At 36.0% G+C, this 25,521-nt stretch overlaps 2 protein-coding genes across 7 annotated transcripts in view; one reads left to right on the top strand and one right to left on the bottom strand.

Annotated features, from left to right (window-relative positions):
- The window catches only part of Leash (leash), a 76,706-nt gene that overhangs the window by 3,505 nt on the left and 47,680 nt on the right, over positions 1 to 25,521 (top strand). The window lies entirely within an intron of this gene.
- Positions 13,998 to 25,521, bottom strand: part of LOC137250737 (GTP:AMP phosphotransferase AK3, mitochondrial-like) — a 35,416-nt gene continuing 23,892 nt past the window's right edge. For 3 of the 5 annotated variants that reach the window (XM_067784139.1, XM_067784112.1, XM_067784122.1), the window contains exon 2: positions 13,998 to 17,818. In XM_067784139.1, coding sequence (XP_067640240.1) covers positions 17,041 to 17,718 — 678 coding nt within the window. In that variant the 5' untranslated portion in view covers positions 17,719 to 17,818 and the 3' untranslated portion in view covers positions 13,998 to 17,040. The remainder of the gene's footprint in view (positions 17,819 to 25,521) is intronic. The other 2 variants (XM_067784131.1, XM_067784101.1) reach the window with 2 other exon arrangements.

Here is a 25,521-nt window from a genome sequence, read left to right as displayed (position 1 = left end):
ATCGGGCTAGAGTGACTTTGTCTTTCGTAAAAAGGTGGTCAAAGGAATTCAATGACCCCTATGACACTGAAACTTTTTTTTTTTATCGTTAGTAAGACCTATATTGGAATATGCTTCCATTATCTGGAACCCGCGTTATCAGATTCCTAGCGAAAAATTGGAATCGGTCCAAAAGAAATTTTTGTTTTTTGCTTTAAATCATTTGCCCTGGGATCCATCCAGGAATCTACCGCCCTACTGCAGCCCGTTAACATTTTTCCAGCTGCCTTCACTGCAGAGCCGTATGGCAAAACTATTAAGAGGGGTAATAAACAATCCATTTCTGCTTGGCGAGGTGATGCTTAATGTCCCTTTTAGGCCCTCTCGGTATTTCCAACCGCTATATTTAATTACATGTAGATCGAATTTTTAAATGCATGAACCTCTCCGTTGTCTGTGTCAAGATTTCAATAATCACTGCAATAATATTGATATTTGTGACACACTTTACAGTATAAAAAAATTTATACTCACTGCCTTGAACTCATAACTGTTTCAGAATTAACATGTTAAACTAAATCCAGTTACTTTGGGCGGGTGGCTTGGAAACACGTCCTTTCCAACCTCCCACACATCACAGCCCTACTTATTGTGTGTTAAATATACATCAGCTGCTCGAAATCACGTCTATTCTGACAACACTAATAATCAATTCCGTTGCTCGGTATCACAATCCATCCCGACAACTGATTTAGTAATATATATTCATATTTTATAATATAATTTTGCTCTTAATGTATGCTTCTATAATTTATTCTGCAATCCGTAATTATATTTAGTCTGATTAATTGTAAAATTTGTAGACTAATAAATAAATAAATAAATAAAAATATCTCTGGGACTTAAGGGGTTGATAAGCGTAAATCAAGCTTTATAACTTCACATCTATCGTAACAAATTTGTCAGGGAGTTTCCCACCGAGAATTAATCAGTAATTTTCAATTGTTATTAACAATTTATTAGTAATTTGTTGTTAAAGTTACTAGAGTATAACTATCACTTTTTATCTACACACGAGCACCTTCACAAGAATTTTATACATAACTACACTCTGTAATGTTTATAAAACCACAAACAACTATTTTCTTTGGTTTAAATTTACGTATTATTGTAAAATTTAATAACTTATTAGTTTACTTTCCGCGACCACAAGCATGCAACCATTTTATCTAATTTCTGCTTGCTTGGTGCTACCAGATATTTTAAATTGTCCAACGAATGAGAAAGGACAACGGACGCTTTTCATTCAACTCCAACATCACAAGTCAGAATCTAAAATAGTTCAGCTTTGCTCATGCGTAAAGCTCATAGAGCTCATTAAACCTCTTCTGATACACGCCGTAGTCATCACACATAGGACCAAAAATCCTCCTGCATGATTTCTCTCGAATATACAAAGAGACATTCCAACTCCTCTCAACTTTGTCTTTGATTCGGAGCCATATATCATAGTACATGTAAGATAAACGACTTATATATAGAGCTAAATTTTTTGTTTCTTCAAAAAACCACTACTTTTTATTCGCCTACTCAACCCAAAGTCACATTTTTTAGTTTATATCTGTTAACATGTAACTCTTCATGCCCTCATTTACCGCTGTACCCACGATTATATATTTTTTCATACAGGATCGGGAAGACAGGCTTTTTATGGCCAATGCTATCAAAGCCGTGTTTTTTATTTAACGAGTGTACGTTTCTTTTGCGCAAGAAAAAAAGCCTATCCTCGCTTAGATAATGCCTACGAGACCCATCTAGCGGTAATGGTTAAACAACTAGCTACAGCACAGGGTGTACCGAAATGCGGAGACACAACCCTCTATTGTATTTATGTGTATAACATATAACTGAATCCGTTGTGATAAATAGTGGACGTGCATAGAATACATAGAATTAGTGCAGAGGGTGAAACATAGACACATATTTCAGTTACATCGGAGTATAACATATTCAAATTTAGTAGTACACATTTTATGCGCAGCAATTTCAGAGGTGTATTTAAAGTTTGTCGCTTAGCAGTCCATATAAAGTTTAAGCGTAAACGTATATAGATGTGAAACAAAAAACACAGCTAATGTCATCGTAAACTCGTGCAATTCTCTCTCTTGTAGTGTATCGAACTGGTATTGCTTCAATTATCTTCCCCAGTATGAGATGAAAGAAGAAATCGCACGGTAATGAGTCTGGTTCGGTGTTGGCGTTATTTGGCAAACCAGTATGAACTATGCTTTCGACAAAGACATTGGCGTGTCGTAAAAATCTGATAGTAGTAACCTGCAAACCTGCAAATTGTTTAATCCTTTACTTCTTCCGGGCTTGTAGAACTTTTAAGTTTGAGCAGGTGTTGCATATCATGAAAGGCAATCGACTCTTCTAAAAAGCAAGATGGGAAATTTTGGCTTGAAACCTCGTTATTGTCAAGCTTCAACAGATGTAGTAAAAGTTGTTGCGTTTAACGAGTGCGTACTGTATTTAAATAATGTATGAATGCATATTTTTTTAATTAATATATATACATACATATGTATGTTTAAGCGGCCACTGAAAAAGCTGGTTTATTAGACCTAAAGCATTCTACAGAAACCTGATTCATCATTTAGTACATACTTATGGCCGCATGTACGTTTGCGTACATAGCCATGTGTGTGCCTCTGCTATGAAAGCTTAATCTGCCATTAACTTTGGCTTTGACTCCTCGACTTGATCAAAGAACAACGAATCTTTATTATTTTCATTTATGTTCATACTTTGCGTGGCTTGATAAATAAACAAAGCCAAACAGAAATATCATATTTCGCAAAAAAAATGCATTCATCTACGAATAATCTCGCGTTTTAAAAAAATTTTGTTTATTTTTTTAACTGCTTGAATCTTATTCTTGCCTCACATTGCATTTGTTGTTGTTTCATTGCTTTTATTTCTGTTTCATTTGTTTTGCTTGTTGGCCTCAATAACGTCATTTATATTTCTCGTAATTCTGAGTGAGTTTTTTTGCTTTTGTTTTGATTACATTGTGAATGGTCGGCACTAAAAGAAGAAGAAATACAAAACAGTTGTTCATTTTTGTCTCGCCCTTTAAGACATTTCGTTACCCTACCCGTTGGTAGATCTACCACTAAAAACAAGGCATGGTAAATTAAAGAATCAAATTTCGATTGAGCAGAACCATTGTAAAGGTCTACAAGTAGGATATCTGGCAGCACGGGCATACACAGCCACGCTCACCTGATAAAATACTTTTTCGCCTTTGGACTATTGATAAAAGGGCAAAACGCGTCTTTTCATTTCTCTTTCCACATTTTTGGACGAGTTATTGCAGTCGACCTCGGTTTCAAACTGTTTTTCGCGGAGAACATTCGAACAGGTAGAAAAACGTAGCACCCGTGTTTGTATTCTTAATACTGGAATAACTACGCATCCTCAGATACCCTAATTCAATACTTTTGTATAATTTTCTGTAGGATCCATATAGGTGCACTACATTTTCATACTAAATTCGTTCAAAAAAATTTACCATCACAGCAACCCATATCTGATATTCCGCTCCTTTTTTGTTTCCCTGTGTCGCTTTCACGACAGCAACCCTGGTAATTTTGACACTTCGTTCAGTGTCAAACGTATGTTCCAAGCAGGTTCCACTGAGTTCCACAATAGTTTGACACTGACCGAAGTGTCAAACGACAGTGTGTTAGAAAGAGAAAGGAATTGTTTCCTTCTCATACATACATATCATACTTGTAAACCTGTACTATGGGCAATACGCCCTTCCCAAACTTTAAATGATGTTGCTTTTTTCTTTTTAGGTAATTAACGCTTAAAATTGTTTTCTCAGATTTGAAGCTATTTGAGCTAGACCAAATAGTATTTGGTATCTAGGTATTTTCTCTAAAAGTCTAAGCATTGTAAAAAGTGGGCAGTGTCAGTCTTTGCTTCTTTTCGAAACTTATTACGGAATTTGAAATCACGTTTTGTGATATTTTCACTTTCTCATCATTTCAGGATTGCTATCGAAATCGATTGGGCTCGATCTATGGTTTCATTCAATTTATTATTGCCTCGGTGACATTCATCGATTTTAGTAAACCGAAAAAACAGTAACCGCTGCCGAAAAAAAAAATTTAAGCTAGTAATGCTCGTCCATCCATCCGTCAGTCTTTCCGTTCGAAGGCTGCTCGGCACGCGCTTTATCTTTATATATAAAAATCACGTGTCACATTGTTTGTCCGCGATGGACTCCTAAACTACTGAACCGATTTTGAATTTGTTTTGCACCCCGTATGTAGTTTGATCCAACTTGAAATATAGGATAGGTTATATCTCAGTTTATAGTCGCAATGTTAGTTTATTCCTAAAAACTGGCTTGTATTGGGTATCACCTTACTTGCTTGCAATTATTTCGATCCTCTCTCCATCTTATATAACCATGCTTTCTTCAAGTACTAAGTTCCTGACGAAGCTGACAAATTACGATGTAGATCATATAAATCTGCAAGCGATCTTCTCTGTTTCATAGCCTGAGTAGTTTAATTATTTGGTTAAACCATAGCAAATAACACTGGCCCAAAGGGTAGTAATGTGCAACTCGATGGCTGATCTATAGATATGACGCCTTCACATATCACTCTCAAATCTTCTTCCCATTGGGAAGGACTGGATATTCAGACTAACGCGTGGTTGCTCTTCCACCCTTCTTCTTTCTGTAAGGTGAATATTTTTGTGTCAGCTGCACTTAGGGATTAGACAAAATTATCTTCTCACCGTTCTCAAATATATTGTGCTTGAGTACGGTGCCGACACACGACTAAGTGCATAGTGTACAATACTATACAGCCTCGCTCACCTGATGCAAATCTCAGGTCTAGAGTTGCATTTTTGGTACGTAAGAGTATTTTTACCTTAGTTGCATTTAATAGTTCAATAAAACTTTGTAGTATTTACAGTTGAAATAGTTGCATATATTACCACGGAAATATAAATAATAGAAGACTTATAGCCTCCAACAATGCGGTGACATACGGACATTGCAAAATTTATTTAAATTAAAGCCTTCCGCGATTTACAACCAGATTGACTGAATTTTGTGTGTTAGTGCAGTCGGGTGGCTTCGTGACACACGTATTTGTTGTCGGATACACGTTGATGAAAATCAAAAATTTTTGATTTTTTCATTTGACGCTAGCTTATTTGATAGTCGCGGGGTGTGATTGACAAAACGCAGTGTTGTATTTAGTTTGTGTCGACATTCAAAATGAACAAGTGCGCGGAAGAAAAGCAATTCATATTAAAATTTATTGAAAATTATCAATGTTTACCAGCTTTATGGAATGTAAAGCTTTTATTATTATTTAATAAACATTTTATTAATTTTTTTATTATTTAATAAAACTGCTGTAGTTGCAAGTAAAAAAAAGTCATCATCCGACGACGACATATTCATGTCCGAACGCTACGGTTTCTCAATGCAAATGTTGATTGATGGCTTTTTATTTGATAGTCGCAGGGCAAGCGTCAAATACCCGACACGCACACATACAAAAATTCAGTCAATCTGGTTGTAAATCGCGGAAGGCTTTTAGAGTCGAAAAAGTCTAGAAAAACTTAACAAAATATAAAGCACCACACACTGAAAGAAAAAGACTAGTAAAATCAACCGAAATACGGGTCAATTCAACCGAAATTTCTGTTAATCTTTATCCATCGCAATAGGATGTTGAATCAACTACGCACAAATCGTTGATTCATAATTGACCGTTTTAGTAGTCAAATGAACAAAAAAGTTGTTGCGACAGCTTTGTACGAAAGTACCTATGTTGCCATATAAATAAATAAATGTAAGGCGCGATAACCTCCGAAGAGATATAAGGCCGAGCTTCTGTTCCAATTTGCGTCGTGCTCCTCTTGATTTTATTAGATGAGTTTTCACTGAGAGCTTTTCATGGCGGAAATACACTCGGAGCGCTTGCCAAACACTGCCGAGGGGCGACCCCGCTTAGACAAATTTTCTTCTAATTGAAAAACCTTACTTCTAAAATTTTGATGTTGTTTTGCCCGGGGTGCGAATCCAGGGCATACGGTGTGGCATGCGGAGCACGCACTATCACACCACGGTGCCACTTACTAACCGAACGTCAATTGGGCTTACATCAAATATGCTGGCACACATTAAACATTATACACTTTATTATTTTGTTTTATCAAACGTACTTTTACCAAATTTTATATTTTATAATTTATTTAATTTATAGTTTTGAACTTCGTTTTGCAAATAGAAATGAAAATAGTAGTCACAAAACTGATTCTCAATTCTTTCAGTTGCAGCTCAGCTCATTCTCAATTTCTTCTCTCGCATGTAGTTGCCACACTTGATTGTTTCGAACAAAACCTGTATAAATGTTTGACATAACATTTTAAAAAGAGAACTTGTAAGTTATAGAAAAGTAAATCAAATCGCTAGAAGGTAATTCACCACTGAAGTAACTTTACATGTAATTCGGCAAGTTTAATTTTCGTAACACTTTAAGTTGAAACGATTCCAAAACAACTCAAACTTTTATGTTGTCGGAAACATCAACATTAAAAAAGGATGTTTTTTATCATCTTATTAAATTCGTTCGCGTGAATGAAATTTTGTCAAAACTTGAACAAAATGTTAATAACTTTGGAAAAATCCTGTTCGTTCAAACAAAACTTTTGCAACAAGAGGGCGCAATTTTGCATTTCGCTAGGATGAGAAGTTGCAAAATTTTACCCGATAAATAGGTGTCCCGGTATCTCATAATTTTTGCACAGTAAATTCAAAAAGGGGTTTTTCGTTTTGTATTGATAACTGAAAAACTAGTTTTTTGTTGTTTTCCCATTTTGTTTTTTTCGATTTGGTGGTTTTCTTATTTTGGTTTTTTTTTTTAAACAAGTGGCACCATCGTCATAAGTACAAAGCCCAGTTTTAATTTTATATGTCCCTGCACAGAACCCTAATTGACCGTTTTCAACCGAAACAACAATGGCAACCCAGATTTTCCCGCTATGCTAACTTAAGCGACACACTTATACTTACCCACAATGACTAATGGTGATTTCTTTTCTATGCGAAAATGTCGCCACTTTCAGGGGCAAACATTTTTAAGATTCTCACTTAGCCCTGTGAAATTGTAGCCACTTAAAATATTCAGTGCCACCCTGCATGACTTGAAAAGAAGAAAAATTGTAACCCTGTCACGTAATCAGCTGTTTCTTCGCGCCAAATAAACAAAAACTTTTGCAAATTATATTTATTCAAATAAAATTCGTTTTGGTATACTGTTTTAGTATACTGTGGTTTTTTGTCAATGTGATTAACCAGCTGATTGACAGGGCTGTTCTCTGCACAGTCAATGGCAGCGTGGGCAAGTAGTGTTGCACTTTTGGCCATTTTAGGGGTAGGTTGCTGAGAAAAGATAATGATGCCCTCTATTGAGGCTACACTGATTTTACAACAGAACACAACTTTTTGAAGAGTTGACGAAAAGGCGACATTTTCGTGTAGAAAAGAAATCACCATAAGTGTTCTAAGCGCTTCTAAAGCCTCTGAAGTAGTCTTCGGTTCACACGATGTTTTGTTGGGCAGTTTATTCTAGGATAGACCGGCAGATTGGTATAATCACCTGAATGACTCAGATTCATATCCGCCCGAGCAATCGTCAAAGCCGTTTAGGGTGTGATTTGCCGCGACATCATCAAGGGAGCACAAATGTGTTTTACGTCATTCGAATAAATTTTGCCCAACTCTGCACCTTTGTGTATATGACTTTCAAAGCGTTATCTGATGCAATGTACCTAACAAACAAATCCAGGTGAAGTGATGACGTTAATCCTACCATATACCAAATGTATATTTTTAAAATTGTAGATAAATAAAAAATGCATAAACATTGCATTTACTGACACTCTTACTTTCTATCTTGAGTATAATCCGTATGATTTCAATAGTCAAATAACTTTAGCACCCTTGAGATAAATTACGGGTAATTTTTTTAAGACTTCCGACGCTTCTGTTGTTGTGGATTTTCACGTACCCAGTCGACTCATTCAACCACAACTTCCAATCAGAATCATAGTAGGGTAGGCTCCGGGAACACTGAGATTCGATTCATCCGGTGACTAAAAAGTCCTCTGCATTCCGGTCATCATATTGACTATCAATTGAAAATTGGCTGATTATGTGGAGATGTAGAGAAGGTAAGTATAGATAAGTGAAGATTGTCTGCCTATTACGGAGTTGGTGACGAGGCCATTACCTCAACTGCGAAAATACATGCGACAGTTTGAGACTCTGAAGAGCCGTCGTTAGCTGTACCAAACTCTCTCTATACAGCTGGTGTGCCAAAGATGGGCCAGCATCAGCCAATTCTGCTACTACCACGATGTTTATGACGCTCTTTTCTTACCAGTAGAAAAACATTGGCGCATAGTCATAGTCCAAATGAATTGGTTTCTAAATCTCTGCTTTTTGGCATGATTTGCTATGAGTTATCTGCAAAAAAGCTGCAACTAAATTTAAAGCCTATTTTATTTGATGATGATGACTCATAAATTGATTTTTTGTGCTGAAGCCTTATTAAAGCTCAGCGGATGTAAGTATGTTTGCTGCAACGTTCAATCACAAGCACAACCAGCCGGCCCACTTTGCTTCCGTTCAATGTTTTCATTTTTGCAGCGGCTACCACAAAATCCATCTTTTTTGGATCCTCGTTAGTTTACCACGCATTCTGTTACGGGTGTTGAGGAGCGGCGGTAAGCAGGTTTGCTTGCACTCACGCTAGCTCGTCGTTTTGGGCAGGGTATTTCACCGCCGTCTTTACCCACAGCGACTTGAATAAAAAGGGGTTCATGCCTGGAAGTTATTAGAAAAAGATAAAAATTTTTATAAACCTTAAGAGACCATATAAATTCATATGGATCTTAGATTTGTGCTCTGACGCGTTCAGCGCACGTCGATTTAATTTTCTCAGTAATATATAGCAGGTTCAAGCTAGAGCTTAAGGTTTGCTGCAGAACGAGTTGTTGTATCAGAAAGACTTCACATTAAGTTGTCTTCATACAACAGCGCAGTGTACAACCATGCCTGATTTGGAGGCATGCTGAACTATATTTGTCTTTCTCAATCTGGGTTTGACTTGTTCATTTCAATTTAGGTTAAGGTAACCAACATACGTATGTTATTAAAGGTATGGTGTTAAGTTCAACTCCAGAGCCTTGCTGTGAAGAAGGACATCAGCAGAAGCAGTGGGGGAGGAGTGAAAGTACGAAATTGTTAAAAAGCAAAGAGGAGTGGGGGAGCATTTGGAAAAAGTTGAAGGAGTGACATCCGTCCAGCACTTGCTTATAATTCAAGTAAGACCAATTAACGGTCCGATGGCTATATCTACATATAGCATCTCGTTTATAGTTCTTAGGCCCGGTTTTCAGTACAAGTTCATCTCAGTTTGTCAGTTAAACTACGCTTAAACTTATTATTATGGAGCTTTTCAGTCTAATTTTACTAAAGTTTAAGCTGAGCCTAAGCGGCCGATCTGGCAAGGTTAAACTACAGTTAACCTATCAGTTATTTGCTTAGAATCACTGATGACCTGATATGAAACTTCTCGCTCTATTAGAGCGCGTGAAAATGTGCATTTTTTATAACGTTGGCCATAGATGCCATCATGCTCAAAATCAAATTTGGGCATTTCAGAAAAACTTTTTTAGATGGTAAAGGTTTAATTTATGATTTTCACCGAAAATTTACTCAAGATTGTCAAATGGAATATCAAAAAACTCGAATTTTTGTCAGTATTACAAATCCGAAGAAAAAAATAACGCTTTTTCACCCGCGGAAAATTTATCAGTGACAACACCTTTCAGCGGGTTTTGGTAGCAACTTTCGATTGGTGAAAAAGTCAGCTTCTTAGTCTTCGCATTGATGTAAATGGATGCATAATGGCCATGTTTTTGAGGAGCGTTGCGACATTCCATTTTTTACAGCTGAGATAAATTGCAGATATACGTATAGGTTAACGCAACATGTTTAATTAACAGCCTTTTGCAGACGACAACGCAGATACTTCACCAAGTGATATAATTTCGTAATTTCTTATACATTTTTGCGTTTTTTATTGTATGTGGATGTATGTACATAAACGTTTTGGTCGCATCAAAGTGAAAAAAGGGACTAGCCGCTTATTGTTATCTTATGGCGGTGCCAGAGCAACAAAGCAAAGCGACGCAATTGAAATATGTATATTATTTCATATTTTTTCACTTATCTACCACAAAATATTTCTACAAAACTTTACCTTTTGAATAAATTTTAATAAGTTTTTATCAGCTTACTTGCTGATTTATTTGAAAATAATGAAACCGAACGGATTTCTTGGAGAATTTTTTTTGCGTATTGTAGGCAACTCTATAGCCCTTTGACTTCAGGCCCCATTCTTGTAAATGAATGAACTTTTGTTTACAACGAATGAACTTTTGTTTACAATTGAATGAACAGACAGCTGATTTCAAGCCCCTTTCCTGGAAACAAATTGAGAGAGAATGAAAGATTCGTATCAGGTCATCAGTGCTTGGAATATACCCAACGAGCCATTGGGGCTTGAGTACTTTAGAGCTCATGTTGTAAACAAGCATACACTTAATCGTGGTTTCGTCGTAGTGGCTCAGCTTACGAATTAGAAAAGGAAATTTTTTTATAAAGCAAAAATTGCTGTTATCTAAGTTGATAAAAAGATAGTTCGCAATTTGTATTCAAGTGTGATTCTCGAACTTGACTCAAATGTAAGATTCCAATATAACAGTATTTTAACGAAAATAAAATTAAACTTGTATAATTTATTTTTAATTGATAATGCTTCAATACTGCTACCAATAACCGTTGTTGGCTTTGATTGTACCACCTTGTAGTAATTTTTTTTTTCAACTCCGGCTCCACTCGATATCAAATGTAGGATATCAACTGGAGAAATGTGCTGGATATTCATTTTGGAGCTATACATTTCTCAAAGGTTAGATAATGGTTGGATATCAACTTCAGGACTAGATATATATTTCTCGAAGGTTGGTGAAATATTTTTTCCATGTTTTCCAGAAGACAAATTTTCTAGATAATGAGAAACCTTTAGCAAACTTAGGAGAGAGAGAGAGAGAGAGAGACAGACACGGTTGCCACAGAATGTTTTCATTTGGAACCAAAATTCATCGAAAAAAAGGACCAAGTCTCAGAAAAAAGGATAAAATTTTTGTGTTATTTGATTGTGATACAAGCAATTCACAAAAGTGTCGTAGTCGTTGTTAAATATAAAATTTCAGGATTTTTCCATGGTTTCCTATACAAAATTTTAATAAACTTAGCAAATAGGGGACTTAGTTCAAACTGCACAAACAAAAACACTACTTTTAGGTATTATATTTTCAAATTTCTAGGATAACAGCATGCTTTCACTAAATATACGTTTTGAATGTAGTTTTGCTGACAAAGCTCTTAGTTCCAGCATTATGTTGTTAATTGGAAAGAAATAAAATGTATAGCGCAGTTGGGTTTTAGTAAGAAAAGGCTCAAAAATTTACGTTTTGGTGTAGCCGAACTATGAGCAAACTCAGTAAATCATAAATGGTGCTTACTTTTTCCCCTGAACGTTGAAATTTCATAGTAACATTTAGTAAGTGTGATTTTTGAAAAACTCACATTTACTGAATCTAGACCCAGGCTTCAGATTAAAAATCAAACGTCTTAAAAGTTTCAACTGTGCAATAACGGAACCTGATTACATTTAAGTATGTACAAGAAATTAGTTAACAGCGTTGCTGTTGAAGTTTATGGGGTTCTGTACCTGAATAAAACACAAAACACATCTTTCGAAATCAAATCTTTTTTACATTTGCTTCAAAATCTGAATATAAAAGTAAATTTGTTCAATCGCGATTCGTTATTCATTTATAAAGTTACCGCTTTCAAGAAGTATTCCTACCTTACTTACAGTTAAAATATTTCTTATGCCAAGCTACTTAGTTTTCAAGTATTCGGCGTGCCTTAAAACCACAATACTTCTGGAACACCACGATACATAGGATTTCTTTGTAAAAAATTTTGAAAGTCTTACCAAACATAAAACCAATTAGTTTCATTATTTTACTTAGTTTTCAATTCAAAATTTATCTCGACGGCCATCGTAATGGCTCCATCAGTGGAAAGCCCTGCCAAATTTCTTAGAGGCACACGTGCATTTGAGAAAAATTTTCTTAGCTCAACTAGTGAAAAAATATATCACGAAAAGTGTTTGATAACCGATCGAAATATCTGGATACTAAAACAAGAATTTTTTCTGAAAGGTCCGTGTAATGTGTTTGCCCTTAGATCCATCACTTTTCTTATTAATACCTCGCCTACAGTATCTCCTATGAAATGTCATTGGGCTGCTACATTTTATTGACTGAGCAATTTTGCAAATTGAAAATTATATGTGGGTTAATGAAAGTGTGAAGATGACTGTAGGGATTTCGGGATGTCGCTGGCCACCTGTGGATTGCTCCTCCATAGCTGGGCCTCGAGTCAGCTCAGCAAACGTTGGGCGGACACCACGTCTTGCAGGGTAGCAATATCTTTCTGGCCGAAAGTGGATGGCAGGAGGTCTGCTGAAATAATTGGGTTCACTAAGGCTCACCTATCAATGGTCATTGGGGTTTTGACAGGGCACTATCCCATGGGTATCCATGCGGTACGTCTCAATTTACTGGAAACTCCATCCTGCTGCAGCTGTATGGAGGATGATGAGGTGGAATCACCAAATCACTTTATGCTTGATTGCCCAGCTTTTGCCAGAACTAGGCGAAAGTACTTCGGTCGCGAGTCAATTTGATCTCCCGAGGATTTATCCAAAGTTGAGATCGGTATCATTCGGAGCTTTATCGTTGCTACCTAACGATTCTCTAAGTAGCTAGATCTAAGTCACCGTTATTTTTGGTGTATGTGGTATCACAACGGACCTACGTGTTGTCCAAGTGAGCTATCCTTATCAGGGCAGCTACCACCTAACCTATCCTATCCTATCCTAATGAAAGTGTACCAAATGTTGTGGGCAGAGTTTTGAATTTTAACCTCAGTGAAAAAGGAAGAAAAGTACCAATATCGTGGCTACTACCTAAAAAGGACCAAAATTGAAAAAAGGGACCAGCGGACCAAATGGGGCTGGAAGGAACCAAATGGACCAAAAGTGGCAACCGTCGATACAGAGAAAGGCAGGTAGAGATTGGGAGAATAATGCGAATATTACAGGAACAGGGAGTGGGAAAGTGGGAGAGCCAAATGAGAAAATTTGGGTGAATGGTGTGAGAGAATGGTTGAGAGGACGAAGTGGGTGATAGCCAGAAAAGCCACAGGAGATATTGAATTATATTTGAAAGAAAAATAAATAAGGCGCGAATTACTTATTTTAAAAATTTATTATAGAAGCTTGGAAATTCTGGCTTACATTCACTGTAAATTTTGTTTATCTGGATATAAATATCTCTTTTTATATGTACGGGTTTTATGTAAAAATTTAGTAACAATTCGTTCAATTTGATTTGGCAGCTCTCAGAAAAAGTGGGGGGTTGAAGCGCAAGTGTGCATGCGTTGATATCATAAAGCCGGTATGAGCGCAATTTTTTCATAACTTTATAAAAAATTTGTAGGACATTGTAATAACGAATTTTAAATGGCATTTTTCTTTCCATACTTGTTTTCGTCGTGTTTTCCAGGTAGTTTGCACTACTGAGGTCACTGAGATCCCTCTTCACCTTGGTGTTTCTAAGTTTCAGTGCCAGCGGCGCTATGCTTAATGTCAGCGCAATGGCGCTGTACCATGCTGCAGCACACATCTCATGCTATTTGTTTATTATTAAATTATCTCGCCTGATTTAATTTAAATTGGCAACCTCACAAACCCCAAACAAAGCGTAATGTAAATTTTATTAATAATTTATTTAAATACTACTTGTTTAGAATAATAACAACGTAAATTATTACTGTATACACACATTTAACAATTACAAACATACACATGAATTTATACAATAACAAAAATAATCGTTGTAACTATATTTTATATATTATATTTGCGCATATTGTTTGTATATTGTTTATTGTATATACATACATACATACAGATGCACATGTAAGGACTAAATTATTCATTACAAACATTTATATAAACTTGTAAACACGTACATATATTTATGCATTGTATGTACCATATATTAGGGTGAGCCGAAAAAAAATAAAAATTGCTCCTTAACATGAAGATGGAATTTGTAGAAATTTTGTTTACTAAAGGCCCTTTTAACATTAAATTTTAGCATTCATAACAATTTTTAAATAAACTGATTTCAACAATATTTTTTAGCGAAATTCACCATAATCATTTCACGATTATGATTCCATTGAGAAATATACTTAACACATAAAACTCTGACATCAGCTTAATAATTCTTCTTTTATAAACTACAAATTTCATACAAATGACTCTTTTTAACTCGTTCGCACCGCTTCAATACAAGCATCTACACCTGCGAGTAAAACAATAAATTAGTTTAATATTTTAGTTATTTTCTACTGTTTATTTATTTGGTTTATTTAAAAAAAAAATAGTGTATTGTTAGCGAAACCTATGTAACCAATTTCGAAAACGTTTTCGAAAAACTTGAGAAAGTTAAAAAACTACATAACTATTTCCAAATCTTTATTTAGATTTAGTAAAAGTTCTTGTAAATTCTATTACTAATTTCAAAATAATTTTCGAAAAATTCGAGAAGTCTTAAAAAATCATAAATATTTCGAAATTTTTACTGGAAATATTTAAAAGCATTTTTAGTATGCAATCAAGGCGACTTCAATACAAGGTGGTGTTATCCCATCAGCTGATGGCGGTGCAGTGAAATAACTCCCAACAAAAAAATGAAATAACTCCCAAATATTTTCCATACAAATTGCGATTTATTTCATTATGAAATAGCCCCCAATTCATTGGGACTTATTTCATAATTTTTGCTGGTAATTATTTCATAATGAAATAACTCCCAAATGAAATAATCCCCAATAAAATTTCTTTGGGATGAAAAATATTTAAATAGTACCAACGAGGAAAATGGACCTTTTTCATTCAACTCTATTTATTTATTTTACAAAAAAATATAAAATTTGGGATAAAAAATCGCGCGATGCACAGTAATTCTGCGTAGAAAATCTTTCTGCATAAGCGGCCTTTGGCCGCGCTTATAAAAAATAACCCCGTGCCATGCAAAGTCCGGGTGTGTGATGTCCTTCTACGCAGAAGGGTGTACTACGGACTTGGCATGGCGTAGCCCAGGGTTATTTTTTTATAAGCGCGGCCGTAGGCCTCCTATGCAGAAAGGTGTTCTACGCAGACTTGTTCCTTTTATTTTTTACTTTTAATAAATTATGTTAATTTCATAAAAAAATTCGATTTTTTTAAATAGATTACGTTTACTTCGACGACACTATTCAAGTTTTCTTGTATTTGTAACTTTTACATATGTACATAATAGTTTGCTGTATTTTTCAAATCTCATTGTAACTGATTATATAGTATAAAGATACCATTTCAAATTTTGATTTGGGATTTATTTCATTTTTTTGGGACTTATTTCATTTGTGAGTTATTTCATTTTTTTTTGGGACTTGTGGTTTCATTATGAAATACCTGGCAAATATTGGGAGTTATTTCATTTCCTTCTTTGGGAGTTATTTCATTTATTAAAGTTGGGACTTATTTCATTTTCATTGGGACTTATTTCATGGGAGTTATTTCACTGCACCGCTGATGGCTTCTTCTTGATAATTTCCAAGCAACGCCTTGTGTCAGCAATATGTCAGTTAATCGAAATCAATGCCAATTTACTTTTGACCAAGGCGAATCCATACCAGGTTGTGGCAAAGCGGATTCAACCAATTCGCCGTACAGAAGAATGTCAAGTCAAAAGAAAATGTTCGCTGATTTCGATTAACGGACATATTGCTGTACAAGGCGTTCTATGGAAAATTATCAAGAAGAAGCAATCAGCTGTTGGTATAACAACACCTGCTACTGAATTCGCCTTGGTTTTGACTCGACGTTCTTCTGCACGCCGAACTGGGCTGAATTCGCTTTGTCATTCCTTGTGTAGAATCGTTTTGATATGCAGTTTTATTTGTATAATTTTATTTTTCATATCGAACAAGGTGTATTCAGTACCAGGTGTTGTTATCCCAACAGCTGATTGCTTCTTCTTGATAGTTTTCTATACGACGCCTTGTACTACAACATGTCAGTTAATCGGAATCAATGAAAATTTTGTTTTGACTTGACATTCTTCTGCACGGCGAATTGATTGAATTCGCTTTGCCACCACCTGGTATGGATTCGCCTTGGAAATCAATGAAAATTTTCTCTTGACTTGACATTTTTCGTCACGGCGAATTGATTGAATTCGCTTTACCACCACCTCGTATGGCTTCGCCTTGATATCGAGGAAGAAAATCTGAAAAACTGCGAAAACAAATTTTCGAAAACCTATCCGAATTTGAAGGGAGACCTCAAACTTGTACTTTGGCTGACTAAATTTTATTGGAATACAAAACTACATACTTCAGAGTTTTTTAAAAATTCCCAGTAAATATTTCAAAATTTTGATCAAGATTTTTAAACTTTTTGTGTCGAAAACGTTTTAGAAATTGGTTTATGTAGTTTATGTTAACATAATTTATGAAAGTATTTTTTTTAAATAATAAAAAAAAATAAATTAAATTTGTCAATAATATTTCCTATTATTTTTTGCCAAACGGTGTATATTGATAATAAAAAAGTTTTGTAAATAATGATTATTGTTCTCGATTTCATTTATCATTTTAAGTAATATGGCTTTGTGCTACACTTGGCTATAAAACTCAATAATTACTTTACAACATTACATTACATTCTTTGGATTTTCACATTTCGCACTCGCAACCGCTTAGCCTTGAATACTTTCCGCCACTGCTTTCATCCTTTTCGCCAATAAAAATTTTTCCACTTGTGGCCATATTTCTGCTGTTGTGCTACCTTTGAAATTTGTTATCAATTCTTGTTTTTGATAATAATTCAACACCGGTCGTAACATTTTTTCATAGACATTTAAACGTTCGGCCACTACGTCAGGTTTATCATCAGCACGTTGCACCAAATCTTCACCAGTCACATCATCCTTGCCTGGTACTTTGGGATCATTGAAGCCCACATTATATACACGTCCAGATGATAAATGTATCCAACGCCCTTTTACACGTTCAATGATCACATCATGTGGCACATCTAAATTGATGACAGCATGTAACGGTTCACTTGCACTCAAACGTTCAGCTTGCACCAGTGTGCGTGGGAATCCATCTAACATCCATGATTTATTACCAACTTCGGTTATGCGTCCGAGCACACATTTCATTACAATTTCATCGGGCACCAATTTTCCTTCATCCATATATTTTTTTGCCTTTTTACCCAAATCACTGCCATGTAAGACGTGGAGACGCAACATATCACCCGGTGATATGTGAACGAATCCGAATCTGTCGACAATACGTTTTGAAATTGTACCTTTACCAGAGGCTGGAGCGCCCAGTATTACCATACGGAAGACTTTGGAGAAGAGCATATTCGCTGTGTTGACTGTTTGCGCGTTTTATTAATTTAATTGACTTTTATTCTGGACTGTTAGTGTATTTTGTGCGCATTCGTTGACGCATCGACTGCAACTGAAAGTAGCAAAAATACAAAACATAAATTTAATTGTGCTAACTGATAAGCCAATCGCACAAAATATCACATGTTTCTAAATATAGTAGAAGCAATAAAAAATATAGAGTTGTTGCATCGTGTCTTGGTGCTTTGTTGGGGAGTGGGTTTATTCATTTGATGTGTGAGTGTACTACAACTAGGGATGTTTGGTTGTGATTATTTAAAAATTCGTTTGTATAGCCTCAGATGTCTGGAATAATTAGAAGTGTTACGGAAAACATCTGTCTGTCTGTCACACAAAGAGAAATTCAATGTCATCGGCTTCAGTAACGGAATCACTACAGGAGCGAAACTTACATGAACTGCAACTAAAACACCCACCTTAATAGGCCGATCCCTACGAAATACATATCTCAAATCGACTGCACAGATTTCAGCGTTAAATACATGACGTTTTAGCCAAATAATAGTAAAAACGATGGTATTGTAAGAAAGGTCGTGGCTAACTAGAAATATATCTACAATTTCAGTGTTCAAACCCCTAACATTTTGGTAATAAATAGATTTTACCGTTCAGTTTTTTGAAACGTTGTCAGATTGCGGGATTTGCGTAAAATTTTGGATCCTTTCTCGAGATCTTTATTAAAAATTAACGCTGCAACTGGTTAGAACGCTGTGTCCACTAGTTTACCGTTTCAGTTTTTAAAGAAGAAATACTTCTTTCTTGGGAAAACTTAAACTTCATAAATTTTTATATATATACTAGCAGACGTTGTTCTGCTCTAGCTTTGGTCTATCTGCATAACTTTTAAGGATTTTTTACCTCTTACTCTCCCTTCCTCTCTCTCCCCCTTTTCCTTATCTTTTTGTTCACTCTTCCCTCTGCCTCTTCCTCTTTCCGCGTCTCTTTCTCCCTCCATGTCTTTTCCCTCACTTCTTTTGCGCTCCATCTTTACTTATTTCCCTTTCTTTCTCTTACTCTATTTCTTTCACCTTCCCTCTTTTCTTTTCTCTCCAGTTCTTTTCACGTTTCTGCACCCCTTACTCCCACTCACAGTCCCAACCCAAATCCTTGTCCCAGTCAGTCCCTACTCCATTTCCCGGAAAAAAAAGTGTCGTACTTATCTGGGCAAATACCAAATTTCAGACAAATCGAACCGTGCATACCGGGCTCGGTATTACACGAGATCAATACTGAGAACGCAGAGGACCCTGAGGCTTTCGTTGCTGTAACTTGTGCAGAACTTGAAGGTTTAGAAGTATTACAAATTGAAGGGATAAAAGCGGCATCATAATGAGTAGGGACAAACATAGCTGTAGTCTCGGCCGTCGCCAATGTTGTAGGTTATACAGGAGTATTTTATGTGAGCTGGATTATCAAATATCTAACAGGCAATAACACCCTCTTTATTTACTATATATTGAAATAATATGGAAAACTTAAGGGCCAGTTAAACTTCCTTAACCATAACGCCAATGAAGAAAACGCAAAAAATTATAAACATATTCCACAAAAAATAAGTCACTTAGTCAAAATGTATCCAAAACAATAAATAAAATCTACAAAAAGTTAATAAATTCTCCAACTCAAATATTTTTAGGTAATAGCGCCATCTGATATACAAAAGTCGGCAATGGGCGAGTCGAAATAATTTTAAATTCAACCTGCCAAGCCAAGTTTTCCAGCCAAGATATTTTATGGCAAAATTATATACGATACCAGAGTTTGGATATTAAATCTCTTAACATATCTATATAAAAGTATAGAACATATTATTTAGGGATATCTCTTGCCGTTTCCCCCCAGAAATTGAAAAATAGTTGGAAATTTTCGATTGATCTTTTGAAATCGAATTTCAAATCTCTGCGATAAACCTTTGAGAAGTTATGGCTAAAATAGAAGACTTTATTAACACTTTTTATACACTTAAAAAAAATGTTTAATAAGAAAAATTTGTCTCCGAAAAAATTTATTTTGGTCGCTTACGGGTCTTAAGAAACTCCGCTGCAGTAACTTGTGAACCGGATTCTTGGTTACTTCATTTAAGGTACCCGGTTCCTCGATTATGTTCAACGCTATCAACAACTATAAATTTAGCTAAAGTTACTTTGATTATTGTTTAAATTTATTATTCTTCGTCAGAAGTTATTTGTTTATTTATTTAGTTGTGTCAAAAGAAACAAAAGTCAATTATATTCAGATCGCTTACTTATTTTTCTATTGTTTGTTTATTGGAAATTTTATTTTAAGACAGAATCACGTTACGAGTTTTCGATAAAATAACCTTCAAAATGGTAGTAATATTTGTCACAATAGGCACTTTTATCAGCTTAGAACAATCAGAAATCTGGGAGCCGCTGTATTAGTGACAAAATTCAGTTTGTCTTGTTTGGGTTAGGTTAGGTTAGGTTGAACTGGCCGGTCCATGAGGACCTCACATAGACTGAATAAGCCCGTAGTGTTACCAGAAGTTTGTTTTAACGGTCAAACTGAAAAACCCTATCAAAAACTAGGACCTATGTTATAAAATAACTCCGACCTCTTGGCAAATACTACAAGCTTCCTAGGACTTAAGCCACTTGCTGCTTCTAGATCTGACAGCTGTATCACTCCTAATAGCTGGAGTCTTAGCCTGGAAAGCGCAGGGCACGAGCACAGAACGTGCACGATCGTTTCCTCCTCCAGCCCGCACTTCCTTCATCTGCTATCACTGACCAAGCCTAATTTAAAGGCATGCGACGCCAGAAGGCATTGTCCAGTCAGAAGACCCGTCATGTGTCTACAGTCTTCTCTTTTTAATGATAGAAGCAACGTTGTTATTCTAAGGTTGTAAGACCTACACATAATCTTCGACACTTTACAGCCCCGCGCTTGAACCCACGCCTTTCCTGCTTAGTCGATCATGTGCACCTCTCGCCTTCGCTTAGTTTCGCCCACTCTAATTGGGACGTCTACGGAGCAAGCTTCAAGGGATGCGCCCTCTTTAGCTAGTTCATCCACTTTCTCATTCCCATATATTTCCATATGCCCTGGGACCCAATATAGATATATGCTTCTCCCTGTACCGATTCTCCTCAGGGACTGCTTACACTCTAACACTCATTTAGGTGCTGTGCTATGCGAGCTTATTGCCTTAATTGCTGCTTGACTGTCAGTATAAAAGTTAACACGATTACAGCTTGAGCTATTTTCTTCCAGGGTTGCTACTGCTTTGGTTACGGCTACTATTTCCGCTTGGAAAACGCTATAGTAATCCGGCAGCCTGTAGGATCTGTTTATTTCCGGATCAGCGCCGTATACCGCAGAATCTACTCTTTCCACTACTTTGGAACCATCTGTGTACACGTGTATCGCCTCGTCCGCCATTTGAGCACCGTCCACCTCTATTGTGGCCTTAAGATCGCCCTCGAAGGGCAGATAAGGAATCAGGTTGTTTGGGTTATTCGAGGAAGTATTTTTATATTCAGCTGATCAGAGCTTACAGTATATTAATTTTGTTCGCATAACGGTAATCCGTAACGGCATAAACTAATCGAGATAGATATAGACTTCTATATATCAAACTGATCTGGGCGAAAAAAGAAATTCATTTAACCATGTCCGTCCGTCCGTCCGTCCGTAAACACGATAACTTGAGTAAATTCTAAGGCATCTTGATGAAATTTGGTATGTAGGTTCCTGGGCACTCATACCAGATCGCTATTTAAAATGAACGAAATCGGTACTATAATCGCGCCCACTTTTTCGATATCGAAATTTTCGAAAAACCGAAAAAGCGAGACAAATCATTACCAAAGGCGGATAAAGCGATGCAACTTGGCAGGTGGTTTGAACTTATCACGCAGAATAGAAAATAAGTAAAATTTTGGACAATGGCGTGGCACCGCCCACTTTTAAAAGAATTTAATTTAAAAGTTTTGCAAGCTGTAGTTTGGCAGTCGTTGAAGATATCATGATGAAATTTGGCAGGAACGTTACTCCTATTACTATATGTGTGCTAAATAAAAATTAGCTAAATCGGATGACGAACACGCCCACTTAAAAAAACAAATTTTTAAAGTAAAATTTTAACAAAAAATTTAATATCTTTTCAGTATATAAGTTAATTATGTTAATATTCAACTCAAGTAATGATATGGTGGAACAAAATACAAAAATAAAACAAAATTTCAAAATGGGCGTGGCTTCGCCCTCTTTCATTTAATTTGTCTACAATACTTTTAATGCCATAAGTCGAACAAAAATTTCCCAATCCTTGTAAAATTTGGTAAGGGCATAGATCCTATGACGATAACTGTTTTCTGTGAAAATGGGCGAAATCGGTTGAAGCCACGCCCAGTTTTTATACATAGTCGAACGTCTGTCCTTCCGCTCGGCCATTAACACGATAACTTGAGCAAAAATCGATATATCTTTACTAAGCTTAGTTCACGTATTTATCTGAACTCACTTTATCTTGGTATAAAAAATGGCCGAAATCCGACTACCACGCCCACTTTTTTGATATCGAAAATTACGAAAAATGAAAAAAAATGCCATAATTCTATACGAAATACTAAAAAAGGGATGAAACATGGCAATTGGATTGGTTTATTGACGCACAATATAACTTTAGAAAAAACTTTGTAAAATGGGTGTGACACCTACCATATTAAATAGAAGAAAATGAAAAAGTTCTGGCGGGGAAATCAAAAGCCCTTGGAATCTTGGCAGGAATACTGTTCGTGGTATTAAATATATAAATAAATTAGCGTTACCCGACAGATGATGTTCTGGGTCACCCTGGTCCACATTTTGGTCGATATATCTCGAATCTGGCAGCCACCGTGGTGTGATGGTAGCGTGCTCCGCCTACCACACCGTATGCCCTGGGTTCGCACCCCGGGCAAAGCAACATCAAAATTTTAGAAATAAATTTTTTAAATTAGAAGAAAAATTTTTCTAAGCGGGGTCGCCCCTCGGCAGTGTTTGGCAAGCGCTTCGGGTGTATTTTTGCCATGAAAAGCTCTCAGTGAAAACTCATCTGCCTTGCAGATGCCGTTCGGAGTCGGCATAAAACATGTAGGTCCCGTCCGGCCAATTTGTAGGGAAAATCAAGAGGAGCACGACGCAAATTGGAAGAGAAGCTCGGCCTTAGATCTCTTCGGAGGTTATCGCGCCTTGCATTTATTTTTTTTATTTTATCTCGAAAACGCCTTCACATATACAACTAAGGGCCACTCCCTTTTAAAACCCTCATTAATACCTTTCATTTGTCACCCATATCGTACAAACACATTCTAGAGTCACCCTTGGTCCACCTTTATGGCAATGTCTCGAAAAGGCGTCCACCCATAGAGCTAAGGCCCACTCCCTTTTAAAATACTCATTAACGCCTTTCATTTGATACCCATATCGTACAAACACATTGCAGGGTTACCCTAGGTTCATTTTCCTACATGGTTATTTTCCCTTATTTTGTCTCCAAAGCTGAGTATGTAATGTTCGGTTACATTCGAACTTAGCCTTCTTTACTTATTAATGTTAGTACTATTCTTTTGTAAATTTCATTTAGGTCTTAATTTTTGGAGTAGCTTGATTTATGCCTTTTAATAAAAAAGTGTTGGATTTGCTTAAATTTTACATTGAAAAATCATAGTACTTAACAATGGCACATTGATTCGGAAGCACAGTACGTCATAAGCACGAACAAGCTTTTTTAATCTGAATATCGGAGTTAATATTATTCTCGAATTTCAAGCATTACTTCTTGAATGCATTTCAAAGCTTTGATAACTTTCTTTATTTTCGCTACTTCTCAAGTTTGGGCGTTTCGTATCATCAAATCAATCTCAAACCCAAAAAACAACGAAGTTAGATATCTATTAGATGAAAATTATATAATAAGCTCCATTTCCTAACACTCGAGAAACACTGGACAAGCATAACGCTCCCAAACAAAATGTTACATTAGTCTTAAATCGAGAAAACTCCGTCGAGTGTTAGTATAGTTTTCAAAGATTTCTTTGGAGTCGAGATTCTTATCTGATCATTGGAGAGCGTGTGCGGTGGAAACTAGAGCTCTTGTTTACAACCGATTATTCGACTAATCGAATAGTCGAGCCACAACTATTGCATTAACTGAAAATCGACATACTGGTATTTCAATTAAGCATTGCGCGCAATCTGCTAACGGTTTCGAGGATGCCGAAGATGCAAGCTGCTAAATATGTGAGCTACAGATGGTTAACTATCGTCTAACGTTCTTACGAATCGCAGAACTCTTGCAAATTGCAAAGAAAAAATAATGAATAGCTACTAATCGCATGCAAACAACTAGTCGATTAGTGATTAACGATTATTTTACTAAACAACTTTTGCCAATCGACTAATCGGTTATTCGCATAGCCGAATATCTAAAAATTAATAAGAACAAAAACCAGAACAAATCAAACCGAAACGCCTTTATCAAATATTTCCCAACTTCTACTGAGCTCAACCCTCTCTATAATCTAAAACTGATAAACGGCGCACCGGTGGGGTATTTGATCAATCTAGCTGGCCAAAATTAAAACAGCAGTTAATTCTGTTCAAAAAGTGGTTTTCTAACTTCATTGTTATGAAAGGAAATATTTGACAACAAATTCAAGGTGTTCCGCGCAGAATTACTATGGAACGGGGCCACCGGTTTCGGATGGATCCGGGGTAATTTTTTTGGCATTACATGAGATATGTGAATGTGGCTATGAAACGAAAAGTATTTTACTCCGCATTTCTATTGACATTTTTAAGAAGGGTTACCACTTAGGGTTGCCACCTCAGCTTTTTTTATATTTCCTTGCATATCCACTACCATCTCGGAAACGGCTTAGCCGATTTGAATCAAGTTTGTTACATCAATATACTATTACATTTTAAGACTTTTTACCTAGGTGTTGCCACTGAGGATGTTTTCACAAGGTTGGCACCTTTTGCCAATAAGGGTATCAGTCTCTTACAATATTGATCACCACTCAAAAAATCGCGGGTATGCGCAGCCGTTTTTGTTATTAAACTTTGAAACAAACACAAGCTTATGTATTGGCAAAAAATTACTGACATGATATGCCATGAAAAAGAGATATATCTTTTTGTTTGCAAGGTTTTTAAAAAATTTAATATTGAAAAGTAGTAGTATTACAAGTAGAATAACTCAGTTAAAACATGCGCTATAAAAAATCTAACATATGAATTAAAAACACATTTACCTGTCTTAAAGGGAATTGTAACTAGATTTTATTAAGGCTAAACAAGTGAACAAGTATTTAGGTTAGAAGGGTATATTGCTTTTTAATCCAAAAATACATCGAACTGCACACAATTTTTATACAACTTTAGATGTGCGCGGTTAGCTCCGTTGACGTTGTTAATGGGTTTTGGGGTATGTATACTATTCAGTGTACATTTAGGACCGCCAGGGAGTATATTTAAAAAAACTGGAATATTTTGAAAAATCGACTTTTGGCCAGCTAGATTGATCAAATACTCCACCGTGCGGCATTTTAAATCAAATTAAAATTTCATTTTCTCAAACCATTCAGTATTGTGTTTCTATTTCCCTAATGTTCTATTTCGTAAATGTAACTTAACTTTAATCTGATTAAATTCTCAAGAAGCAAGCTGCTCACGATACGTTAATCGTCATACCGGGTGAATCAGTTATGGCAAAGAGCACCAGTCTTGCCCTACATAAATGTATCT

The sequence above is a fragment of the Eurosta solidaginis genome, chromosome 1 (assembly GCF_040869045.1).
Source record: "Eurosta solidaginis isolate ZX-2024a chromosome 1, ASM4086904v1, whole genome shotgun sequence".
NCBI lineage: Eukaryota > Metazoa > Arthropoda > Insecta > Diptera > Tephritidae > Eurosta > Eurosta solidaginis.
The sequence above is the reverse complement of the archived record's forward strand: the minus strand, read 5'-3'. Positions and strand labels throughout refer to the sequence as shown.